At 32.1% G+C, this 12,654-nt stretch overlaps 1 protein-coding gene across 1 annotated transcript in view; it reads left to right on the top strand.

Annotated features, from left to right (window-relative positions):
* The first annotated feature begins 10,876 nt into the window (after positions 1–10,876).
* LOC123658943 (adipokinetic hormone/corazonin-related peptide receptor variant I-like) overlaps positions 10,877–12,654 on the top strand; it is a 63,059-nt gene continuing 61,281 nt past the window's right edge. Inside the window, exon 1 of the mRNA XM_045594234.1 lies at positions 10,877–11,185. Coding sequence (XP_045450190.1) covers positions 10,877–11,185 — 309 coding nt within the window. The remainder of the gene's footprint in view (positions 11,186–12,654) is intronic.

Here is a 12,654-nt window from a genome sequence, read left to right as displayed (position 1 = left end):
AAAAAACTTATACAACATAAAGGATTCTAGGTTTAAGAAAAATAGTTTAAAAAAAACCGACTGCAAACTGAAAAGAGATAAACAGAGGGGATAGGAAGTGTCCATTCATACGATTATCTTACGAATATTTTTTTTTTATTATTCTACCGATTTTTTGTTTTATTTTTAGTAAATTTATTTAAAACTATAAACAGGTTTTTATTTTCACATACCCATTTTACCTATATTAAATTAATTGTTTAATAAAAATTTTAGGGACTTTTTTTAAAAGGTGTCAACACTTCACTCACTCACACATCTTTAAAAAAGTGGCTTCAGTTTTCTGTTCTAGGTGCGTTATCTACCTTTTTTTACTTGATCTATGTAATAGGTAATATAAAGGTAGCCTACAGCAAATTCTTCCAAGCAATCTTTGTATGAAAACTTTTAAAAATAATTCAGTAGGTGTACAGAAAAAAAAAAACGTGTGCGTGTACTAGTATACACACGTAAGAAGTGAAACTTCTTCATAACCTTATTTTTCGAAACATGATCTACTATATGCAACTTTACAGAAATTGGTTATTAAAGTTAAATTAGATAGAATTTAACAAAAGGCTTTTATTATCATAGACATGAATACAAATAATACAATTATTTCATTTTACCTTATTACTACTACTAAGGCCGCCTTTTGTACTTAACTCCTGTTTTTATTTTTGTATTTTTGCTCACTTTTGGTGTACAATAAAGAGTTTTTATTATTTATTATTATTACTACTAAGATTATTACAGCATTTTGATATTTATCACGTCACTATAGAGTGTTAGAAATAAATAAGGGTGCAATAGAAAAACGGTCAAGTCTAGTGGTGGGAGTAAGTCCGCTTAAACGACATGCTATCCCTAATCCGCTGGAGAAAGTACTCTTCGAATCAACCGTGGTAGGGACAAGAAAAAGATGGCGCGTAACGGAATAATGTGACGCGTAACAGAAAAATGTGATGGTAAATTTTTTCCAACGTCGTATAAATAAGTTTCACTTCACAAATAAAAACAAATGATAAAATATTATACTAATTTATATATTTAAACGTTTTCATTATACCCAAAAATGTAAGTAATTAAAAATCAAAATACGTACAGAAGTCCCCGAGCCCGGAGCTCTATTTTCATTTCCTTACGTCCAATTGAACCCATATAAACGTTGAAATAAAATGAAATTCTCTTTAATGTTATATCTGTCACTTTTCCGGTATTATTTTTAAAATGTTTCGTTTTGTAAGTTAAATGTGATATTTTAATATTAAACGTGATTAATAATGCTCGACTGTGTGCTGTGTGGCTACGGCACTAAAGAATTTAGCCACCCCCTCTCTTCCCGTGGGTGTCGTAAGAGGCGACTAAGGGATAACAAGGTTCCACAACCATCTTGGAACTTAAGAAGCCGACCGATGGCGGGATAACCATCCAACTGCTGGCTTTGAAATACACAGGCCGAAGACGGGCAGCAGCGTCTTCGGTGCGACAAAGCCAGTACTGCGGTCACCAACCCGCCTGCCCAGCGTGGTGACTATGGGCAAAACACATGAGTTCACGCTATTTTTGGCGTAAACTTGTGGAGGCCTATGTCCAGCAGTGGACTGTATAGGCTGTAATGATTGATTGATTGATAATAATGCTCGACATTTACGTTGATTTTTTTTTATTAACGTAGCACGTTCTGTCAATCGACTTTAAAAAGAGATGGTTTTATCAATTCGACTGAATCTTTTTGAAGTTATACTTCATTTGACGCGTTAGGGAAAAATGATGAGATTATTTTTTTACGATACACGCGCAAACCGTCATAAAAAGCCGACACCTTGAAGTTAGCTAGTCAACGAAAAAGAAGTTGGTAATGTGAATTTGGCTAGCCAATGAAGTATAACTTCTTACGTGCGTCATAAGAATACACATACTTTTTTTAATGTATGTTATCCAATCGAAAGCTGGTGCTTGAGTCAAGTTTCAAATCACAATGATGCTAAAGAAACTTTTACTTCTAAAATTAAGATTGTACACATCATATATTACTCAATTATAATTGCAGGCAGACAGACTTCAATTACATCGACAAGTAATACAAATAGGTAGACGAAAACATAGTCAAACAAGTACGCCTTATTAGAAATAATACAAGTAGTCATCAAATCTCTATCAAATTTAAATGGGACCACATGACAAGTACTTTGAATAACAAGAAGAATCAATAAAATCGATACACACAATAAGACGCTATGAAATGACAAACATTTATACAAATAAATAAAATTGGAGTGTCTGTTTGTATTATTAAAATAACCGGTTTTCACTAAATGCATATGAAAGTATACACAGTACATATACCAAAATAACATTTCTTCCAATTTTTGTGTCCGTTTGTCTGTTTGTTCAGGTCAAAGATATTTATTCTCATAAGAATTAACAATTCACTTATATGAGAAATACATTAGAAAGAATACATTTTTAAATATCTACAAGTTTACAATAATTCTAGCCGAGCGTGTCGGTAATAAACAAAGTTCATTATACAATATCGTCACAAAAACCAAAAAGTGGGTAGAAACGCATTACATCAATGGTAAGACCGGTCACTATGCATTAAAAAAAAAGCAACAGAAGCAGCAAGCGACGAAACACAAACAATTACATAGATCTTCAAGTGTTAAACTAGATGCGGCCAGGCGAAATATATATTTACTCGTATGTGTGTGATTTTAAAATTATATAATTAAGGTTTTTATTTATTAATTACTTTGTTTTTTATTGAGATTTTGTAACCTATTTCCTAGTTATTTTAACGTTATTACTTTGATTTAAAGTGAGGGTCTTTTAAACATATACATAAGTAAATAATATTAAATTGACGTTTTTTTTTTTTATAATTTTTTTTTTTTTTTTGCAGACTAAGAATTTTATTTTGATATTTTGTAGGTATATTTATTTTTTTTTATGTATAAATTTGTAGTTTTTTTTTTTATTGTTCTGCAACCTATTTCTTAATTATTATTATTTATTTCATTTACGTTATTACTTCCACTCATTATTTTAGATGATAATTTTTGTTTGTAATTGTGATAATTGTTTTTATTATATTTTTTGATTTTGTAAATAATTTTTTAGCAATTTTTTAAACTTCAGGATGCTTTTAGCTTCTTTAATAACTGTGGGTATTTTATTATATATTTGTACACTTTCATATGTAATGTTCCTTTTCCCGTAATTTGTTCCCGGTGGGCGTAGAACTAGGTCATTAGAACTTCTCAACATTTTTGTTTGTATATTTTTCTTTTTAGTAAAAGTTAAAGTGCTACGTACATCTTTATTTATAATTTTTCTTATAAGTATGCAAGAATAGTATTTGTATGATTGTTCAATGTTAAGTATTTTCGTATCTTTATATATTTTAGTTGAAGGTGTTAGGAAATCGTAATGAAATAGTAATTTAACCAGTTTGTTTTGAGCGACTTGAAGAGTGTTAAGATTAGTTTTAGCTGCTGATCCCCAGATCTCTATCAAATAGTCTATGTGCGGCTTTGCCAAAGAGTTATAAATAAAGTGGCGTGCTTTTTGTGGTAGACAGTGAACAATTCCGCGTAGTGCTCCAGTAAGTGATGTTAACTTTGATTTTACTTTTTCCAATTGTAATTTCCAAGTCAGTTGATTATCCAAAATTAGCCCTAGATACTTTTCACTAGTAACTCTTTTTATTTCAAAATCATCAATTTTCAAAGGTGCGAAATTAGGTATTATTTTATTTTTTGCTGTAAAAATAACATAGTTTGTTTTCGATAGGTTTATTGTTAATAGGTTAGACTGAAACCACGTTTTTAATATATTAAGATCACCTTGCGCGTCTTGAATGATTGGTTCAATTTCGCCACCGAAATAAAACAGGCTTGTATCATCCGCATATAGTGATAGATCACCTTTGAGTCTCAATCTACTTAGGGAGTTAATATAAATTAGAAAGAGCAACGGGCCCAAAACTGACCCTTGTGGCACACCGCACGTTATTATTTTTGGGCTACTTTTATATTTTGAAATTTGGACTACCTGGTAGCGATTAGAGAGATATGATTTAAGCAGTTCAAAAGCTTTACCTTTTATGCCGATATCGCCTATCTTATTTAAGAGAATTTTGTGGGAAACTGTATCAAACGCTTTCTTTAAATCAATAAAAATACCAATGACGATTTTTTTTTCATCTATATTATTTTTTAATTTTGTAACTAGATCTACAGTTGCTGACAGTGTGTTAGATTTGGGCCTGAATCCATATTGTTTATGATAAAGAAAATCAATAGAGTTTAGATATGTTTCAAGACGATTATAAATTACCTTCTCAAAAATTTTGGACACTACGGGAAGTATTGATATAGGTCGGTAATTGCTGGGGTCAGTTTTATTTCCAGATTTATAAATTGGTGTAACTTTGGCGATTTTAAGATTAGCAGGAAATGTGCCTTGTTCTAGACAGTTATTTAAGCATCGAGTCAGCTCTGGGGCAATTAGGTTTTTTAAACATTTTATCGATTTAGTACTGATGTTATCAATGCCTGAAGTAGTATTAGAATCCAAGTTATTAATGATTTTAATTATTTCACCTACCGTGGCCGGTTTCATATTTGTTAGTATATTGTCACCCGCATCGACTTCAGTAATAGTGACAATCTTATCATCATGGTCCTGAAGAGCTATTTTCTGTGCTAGTTCCTCTCCGATGGTCGAAAAGAATAAGTTGAAATGTTCACATATCTCTTTAGTTTCAGTTATTAAAGTATTTCCTATGAGTAATTTTGGTGCTGCCAAAGATTGCTTAACTTTGTTATTAGATAGATCATTTATAAGTTTCCACATCTTGGATGGTTTATTTTTATAGTCTGTAAATTTCTTGTAAAAATACTCTTTTTTCATTTTTTTAATTTCATTAGCAACTAAATTTCTTTGTTTTATAAAATTATTTTCAGTGATTTTATCCTTAGGATTGTGTTTATGTTGATGCCAGAGTTTGTTTTTATAGTTAATTTCTTTGATTATCCCTTTATTAATCCATTCTTGCCTTGGTGGGTTTATAATTTTGACTTTTTTTATTTTACAATCCTCAATAGTTTTTATTAGTTTGTCTTCAAGTTTTTTATATTCATTGTTTTTGATGTTTTTTAAGCTTAATATTTTAATTGTTTCGTACAGTTTATTATAATCGAGTGCTTCATATTCAATTCTTCGCTTAGGTTTTATTTGTTGCTTCTTTATCTCAAAATACATTTGCTTGTGGTCCGACAATGATGATTCAATAATTGCCAAGTGAAAACTATTTTCTTTGAGGTCTGTAGATATATGATCAAGAAGAGTTTTGCTTTTTGAGGTTTCACGTGTGCAGTACTCAGGGCAAATTTTATTGATTACTGCATACCCATTTTCCAGTAGTGTATCTGTGTACGCTTCAACAGTGCTATCAGGGTTTAGTAGATCCAGGTTAAAGTCACCAAATAACACGGCCCTTCTTCTTTGATTCAGTTGTAATGCAAAAGTTTCTAAAAAGTTTTTAACGTTAGTTCTGCCAGGTTTATATATTGCACCAATATCGATTGAGAGTTTTTGTAAATGGATCCACAGGTAATGATTTCCATCCTTTTCCAGTTCCTCAACCTTATAATGTTTCAAACAATCATGAACGAAAATTGACACTCCACCACCAATAGCATCCTGTCTATACTGATAGTAGTGCGTGTAGCCGTTAAATTGCAATCTATTGGCTTCGGCATCAGATTTAATCCACGTTTCTGTCAAAACTATCACATGTATTATGCTTTTGAACGATTGAACGATACATTTTAATTCGTCAAATTTTCCGGGCGTCACAACACTGCGAATATTTGCGTATAGGAACTTCAAGGATTGTGTATTGATTATGAGATTGTCGTAATTGTTTGTCACTTGGTAAGTAATTTTGTCTTCGTCTTCGGTATTGTTTATGCTTAGGCTTTTATCAGGTAATGTCTTTACTATTGTATGCTTGCTTGTAATGCAATTAATTTGTATATTTTTGGAGTTTGAAGCTTGGTGTGCTGTGTCTTGGATTTTTTTAGAGTGGTTTCTTAGATCGTGGGGTTTTTTGGAGCAGAGGTAACAATTTTAGGTATGCCTTTTATGTGCTTGATTTGTATATTTTCTTCTCCATTTGTTATCCGACGGTTTAGTTCATCTTTTAATTTTCTAAAACGTGTTTGTTGAAATGGCGTTTGATCTGGGAAAATTTTTATTGTGCTTTCTTTAATTTTTTTTCTGTTTTGAAGAATCATCTTGGCGGTTTGTTCTAACGCAAAGTGAACCTTAATAGGACGATTATGATTGGCTTTGTATTTGCCAATTCTGGTAACTTTAGTAGGTTCGGGGCAATCCTTTGATAAAGACGTAATAACCTTAAAAACCTCTTCCTTATCTTGCCTACGCCGTTCCTTATAATCGTTAGACTGTGGTTCTGGGATCCCAGATAATATGATATTATTTTTTCGAAGAATTTGTTCCCTAATTTCTGTCACCATGTTCTCGTGCATTGTTTCATCTATTTTATGCGAATCAATGTGGGATGTTTCTAATTTTAGAACATTAGATTCTAAAGACGCAATTCTTGCCTCCATTTTTCCTGTGGCAGAAGTAATATTTTGAATATCAGCTTTCATCTTTTCGTGATCTGTGTTTATGGTTGACAGTTGCTGTTGCGTCTTCCCAATGCTGGATTTGATTTCGAACATTTCATTTTTGATAGAAGCTATATCATTTGTTATTTTTGTTGAACATTCTTTTTGTGTGCTTATAGATGTTGTTAAGAGGGCCATCATTTCATTGATTTGTTTTTGAATATCCCCAAGTTGATTATTCACATCATTGTCAGGACAATATTTTCGTTTGTTGCGTAGAGTAGTTTTAGGTAAATCCTTGGAAGTTCTTCCTTGCATATCCATAGTAGACAAGTTTGGTTGCGATCCACTACGCTCGATATTTTGGCCGTTTCCAGTAGGTGAGTGTACTATATCCATGTTGTTTTTGTATTCGATTATGTATAAAACGTTATGGACGTAATTGACACAGCACTAATCAATCGACTATAGTCACTAAAATAATTGTAATTCGGTCGAAATTAGATTGACCAAACTATTATCTCTTTAAATGTTTTAAAACACGTCCGCTTCGCACGCACGCTCACACTAAACTCCCTTTGTTCCGGCTAATAACCCGATAAAAGACCGATTTGGACGAGACTTTCACTGGTAGATATATTATATAGTAAGGAGTAACTGAGGCTACTTTTATTTTAGAAATGTATTTATTTTATAAGTCTGCGAACTGAACAATAACTTTATTGTTAAATTCCATGCGGACGAAGTCGCTGGCACAGCTAGTATAAAATACAATCGACCCTGAGGTCAGGTCATTCTCAGAATCTCCTCCTTTTTTTGAAGGTTAAAAAGTCGCGTACCCTTAATGTAATCTAAAAGACTCCTAAATAAAAAATCAAAAGCAATATCTCAGAATGGGAGCTATTGTGATCTTGGAAACATTTTAAGATAAATTAATGTTTGGAATATAAGGGATACATTCAATAATCGCTTTTTATTAAAAATCAAATTAGAAGCTCACTTCGTTAAATATTTAATATGATCTTATTACTTTTGAATAAAATCGCACAATGGGACAGTCCCTAACTTCTTATCGATATTTATAACAAAGGCCGGCCAAGTGCGAGTCGGAAGTCGAAAGAAGTCGCGCACGAAGAGTTCCGAACCATTGACTACAAATAGGTAAAATATTTAGACAAATTTTTTGTCTAAATTTTATTTTATTTTACTTTTATTATTTATTATTAAAAAAATAGGAGAAAAAGAACCCTAAAAAAAACGAGTGTACTTTCGACCACACGACTCAAGTAAAACTTTACTTTAGCTCCATCTCACACTTTTCGTAACGCTTTCGTCACGAATTCACCTCTACACCTCACACACTCACCTCTACGAATTAGCTCTACAAGAAAAGCGTACATAAAGAAGTTTTTCTTCAATAAATAATTGTCCAATATGTTAAGATTATCTTAATATATGTTTGTTTGAACGCTAGCGTGCTTATTCTCAGCATTTGAATTTAAAGTATTTGTGTGTTATACTGTTCATTTACTGAGGAAGTCTATATAACATCACGCAAGAACCAACAGGAAAAGAGCATTAATGAGAAATGTTACAATTATTCTCTTTTGAGAACATCCGTTGCGTGCGCTACGTAAACTGTTAAAGTTACGCTAAAATATCGTATGACAGAATTGGTAATAAATTTTCAAAAAAAAATGTTTACGATAGCATTTCTTTTAAGGTCAACATATTCGGTTATTTTAATCTTTTTGTTTGGTAATCAAGTTTGTTATAAATTAATTTATTATTTCTGAAGGTGGTTTTATCAATAAATATAATAAAAATGTAACGGATCGCCGTCTGTATATGAAAGATATAGAAAAAATATCATTGGGACCTTTATCAATGCAAATAGCACCCAAAACAATTAATGTTAGAATTTTTGTCTGTTTGTCTGTGTGTTTGTGCATACTGACCTCAGATACGGCTTATCTGGTTTAGAATTGGTTTTCACAAATATGTTGTGGTAAGCTTCACTTAACATTTAGTGTTTGTTTCATGTCAATCCGTTCATAAATTAAAAGTTATGCCAATTTAAAGAATCACTTTGGACATGTAAATACCTAAAACGCAGACGAAGTCGCATGCACGGCTAGTTAAAAAAAGTTTTGGAATGTAAAAAGCGGGTTTTGCAGAGACCGCTGAAAATTGCCAATTTTCAATTCGCATTTGTGAACGAACGATTGGTCTGGAAAAAAAACCATATAGTGATATTTATAGATATTTTGAAGTAATTTAATTTCTGTAAACCAACTATTTACTAAATTTGCTGTATTCATATTAGTATTTGTAAGACGAGGTTCTTTTTTTTTTAATATACACATTTATATTTATGCGAACTTACATTATTAAATTGCATGAAATAAAAAAAAATTAGACACTATAGTATTTTTCGCTTCAACCTGTAATATCTCACTACTAGACATGGGCCTCTTTCCCCATGTAGGAGAAGGATCAGAGCTTAATCCACCACGCTGCTCCAATGCGGGTTGTCGGATATATTACCTTACTATGAGTAACGATCGTTATCAGTTGTAAATGATAACAACCGGGACCGACGGCTTAACGTGCTCTCCGAGGCACGGTGGGAAGATCCACCTGTATGGCCAATACAAATGTTTGTCATGTGAATATGAACGTGAGATTGAACCCGCAACCGCCAGCGCAACAGGTACAATCCATGGCTGTAACCGTTGCGCGAACGCGGTGTCACGGTACTGTGTGCTATTATTATTATCTACTATATGTATATAAATAAAATGAATTGAAGAGTTTTTATGAGAGCAATATAAGCCAAGAGCCAAAACAACTTCTTTCATTCTACATGTATTTTGTGGTGCCGAATCCGAATCTGAGGTTTGCGGAACAAATTTCGTGACCTCAACATTGAAAAATATCGCAAAAAACTTTTTTTTTCCGTTTTATTCCCTAAAACTCGAAAACTATTAAATTTTAGTAAATAGTTTGTTTACAGAAATTAAAGTACTTAAAATTTTCTACAAATATCACTATTTACTTTTCTTCTAAGACCAACCGTTCGGTCTCAAATGCGAATTGAAAATTGGCAATTCAGCGATCTCTACAAAACCCATTTTTTACATTCCAAAGCAAACAATTAATTTTTTCTTAGAATGCTGTTATTTGATAAATTTCTCTTGGTTTACTGCACAAGTAATTAAAAATAAAAATAAAAATTCAATATCAAATACGTAGGACTCTTAAAACTTAAAATATCGTTACTTATGATCGTATATTAATTATATTACAAATTTTATAACACGCACATAACAGAGCGGTAATAGATATTTAATTATCACAAAATATACAACGGAACAAACTCAGAAGTTCTAGCATAAAATATTCATAATGATAATAATATAAACTCCATAAATCTTTATAAAACTTCTAAATTGTAAATAATTTATAACGCCACTTAAAAACATTTATAATACACATAAATATTTAACTTTACACAGAGGCAGTACTTGATAAGCGGTGGACGTGCTACGAAGCTAAATGCTACGAAGCTACGGGCTACGAACGTAGCGTCAGTTGGCGTTATCACTCGACGCGAGATGTCGTCTCGACTTCAGGCACTGTTACAAAGTTTACGCTTAAAGTAAATTACGACGTCTAGAAGCAGTACTTTTTATTTTGTGTTAATTTTGTTTATGCACGTGTGTGCGTGCGTGTGTCTGAGTTTCGAATATAAATACTATTAACTATTAAGTGTATTGAAATATTAATGTGTTAACGAAAACACAACATCAAGCTATACATATTTATTAAATAAGTATTAAAATGGAACTTATTTCGGCCTATGTGTATTCCGATGTGTATGTGTGAGAAAAAAATTGCAAGTATAAAATATTAATGAAAATAAACGAATATGCAAAAAATAAAAATTACACGAACATAAACGATACAACTAATACGTACATACATACATACATACATACATACAAACATACATACATACATACAAACATACATACATACATACATACATACATACATACATACATACATACATACATACATACATACATACATACATACATACATACATACATACATACATACATACATACATACATACATACATACATACATACATACATACATACATACATACATACATACATACATACATACATACATAAACAAAAATGTCAATGAACGTAACGATGGAACCGTCAATATCGCGTGAGACTTCAACATCAGCGATAGATCGTCAATTCTGGGACTACTTCGAAACATCAGAGGAGAGGAACAGGACATGGGAAGAAGTGACTGGTCGGGAACAAAAGGCTGTGCTTAGCGCGTATGGCGTTTTGATGGCGGTGGGGGCAATAGGCAATGTTGTGGTACTGGCTGCTTTGACGAGCGCTCGAAGAAGGAGGTCCAGAGTTGACCTCTTGATGACTCACCTCGCAGTGGCTGACGTATGCGTCACGTGTGGAGTGATACCTTTAGAGGTAAGGCTTTTTATTTTTCTCTAATGCACAGCTTTGTCTGTATTAAGCATAGTGCATATTAATCTGAACTAAGAATGAAATAAAACGAAAATAACTCAGTAAATAAATAGTAGAAAAGCATGAGTGGTTAGTCATACAGTACATGATATTGATATCTTAAACATGTATTTATTTCGAATATATCGACAATATACATGTTTACAATTCACAACTTAAGAACTATTTACAAATAGTTGAGGTATAAATCATGTCCGCGTGGAATTGTGCCGAGAAAGCTGGCAGCATTTCCCCGTTCAATCACTATGCCGATTCTCTGGAAAAAAAAAATATATGAAACTAGCTGTGTAAGTGTCGCGACTTCGTCCGCGTGGAATTTAACAAAAAAGTTATTTTTCAATTCGCAGAGTTATAAAATTAAATAAAATCCTTAAATAAAAGTAAATTAAGTTACTCCTTACTATATCAGCTATCTTACCAGTAAAAGACCCGTCAAAATTAGTCCAGCCGTTTCAGAGATTAGCCAAAACAAACAGATAGACAGACAGACAAAAATTGTAAAAAGTGTTATTTTGGTATAAGTACCGTGTATACCTACATCCATATTATGCATTTAGTAAAAAGCAGTTATTTTAATATTACAAACAGACACTCCATTTTTATTTATTTGTACTAGCTGACCTCGCAAACGTTGTTTTGCCATAACACAAAATTTCAAAAAAAAATCTCAATTTGATCGCAGCACCAACTGTCGGGACAAATGAAATTAAAACAGAATGATATTTAATATTTGATGCTGCGATGGTAGCGCAGTCTACCGGATCCAATGTAAAACATTCCAAAATTAACAACTACTTATAAATGAAAAATTAGTTCAATAAACATTTTCCAGTGGACCAAATTGTGAATTTAAACCATCCTCGAATGTCCTTGAACTCACACAAAAAATTTCATCAAAATCGGTACAGCCGTCTAGGAGGAGTTCAGTGACATACACACGCACACAAGAAATATATATATAAAGATAGATAAAATAATATTATATTCTTAATATCTTAAATATAATATTTGTAAATATACATAAATCTTAATGATTCGTAAACGTCGTCTGGCAACAGGTGTTTTTGTAAACACGTTGTAAATACATTCAGATTCGTTAATTCAATTAGCGCAATTCTTAACTTTGACAGTGAGTACGAGTACCCCATTGTAATTTAAATTAGAAGACTAATCGCGTCAGCCTAACTGACAGTCTAATATGAGTATTTCAGAAACTTGCTCCTAACAAAGAGAGTTTGAAAGTCGAGAGAAATTAATTTTTAAACAAGTGAATTCTCTTAACATTTTACATTGTTTAGCGAGATTTTTCGCGCCCTAAACTGAACTGACACGGCTCTTAACATGTAAATGGGAATGACGAGTAATATTTATTTATAGTTTTCACTAGCTTTGAAAATAAACAGGGCAATAAA

Source organism: Melitaea cinxia, chromosome 13 (assembly GCF_905220565.1).
Source record: "Melitaea cinxia chromosome 13, ilMelCinx1.1, whole genome shotgun sequence".
Taxonomy (NCBI): Eukaryota; Metazoa; Arthropoda; class Insecta; order Lepidoptera; family Nymphalidae; genus Melitaea; species Melitaea cinxia.
The sequence above is the reverse complement of the archived record's forward strand: the minus strand, read 5'-3'. Positions and strand labels throughout refer to the sequence as shown.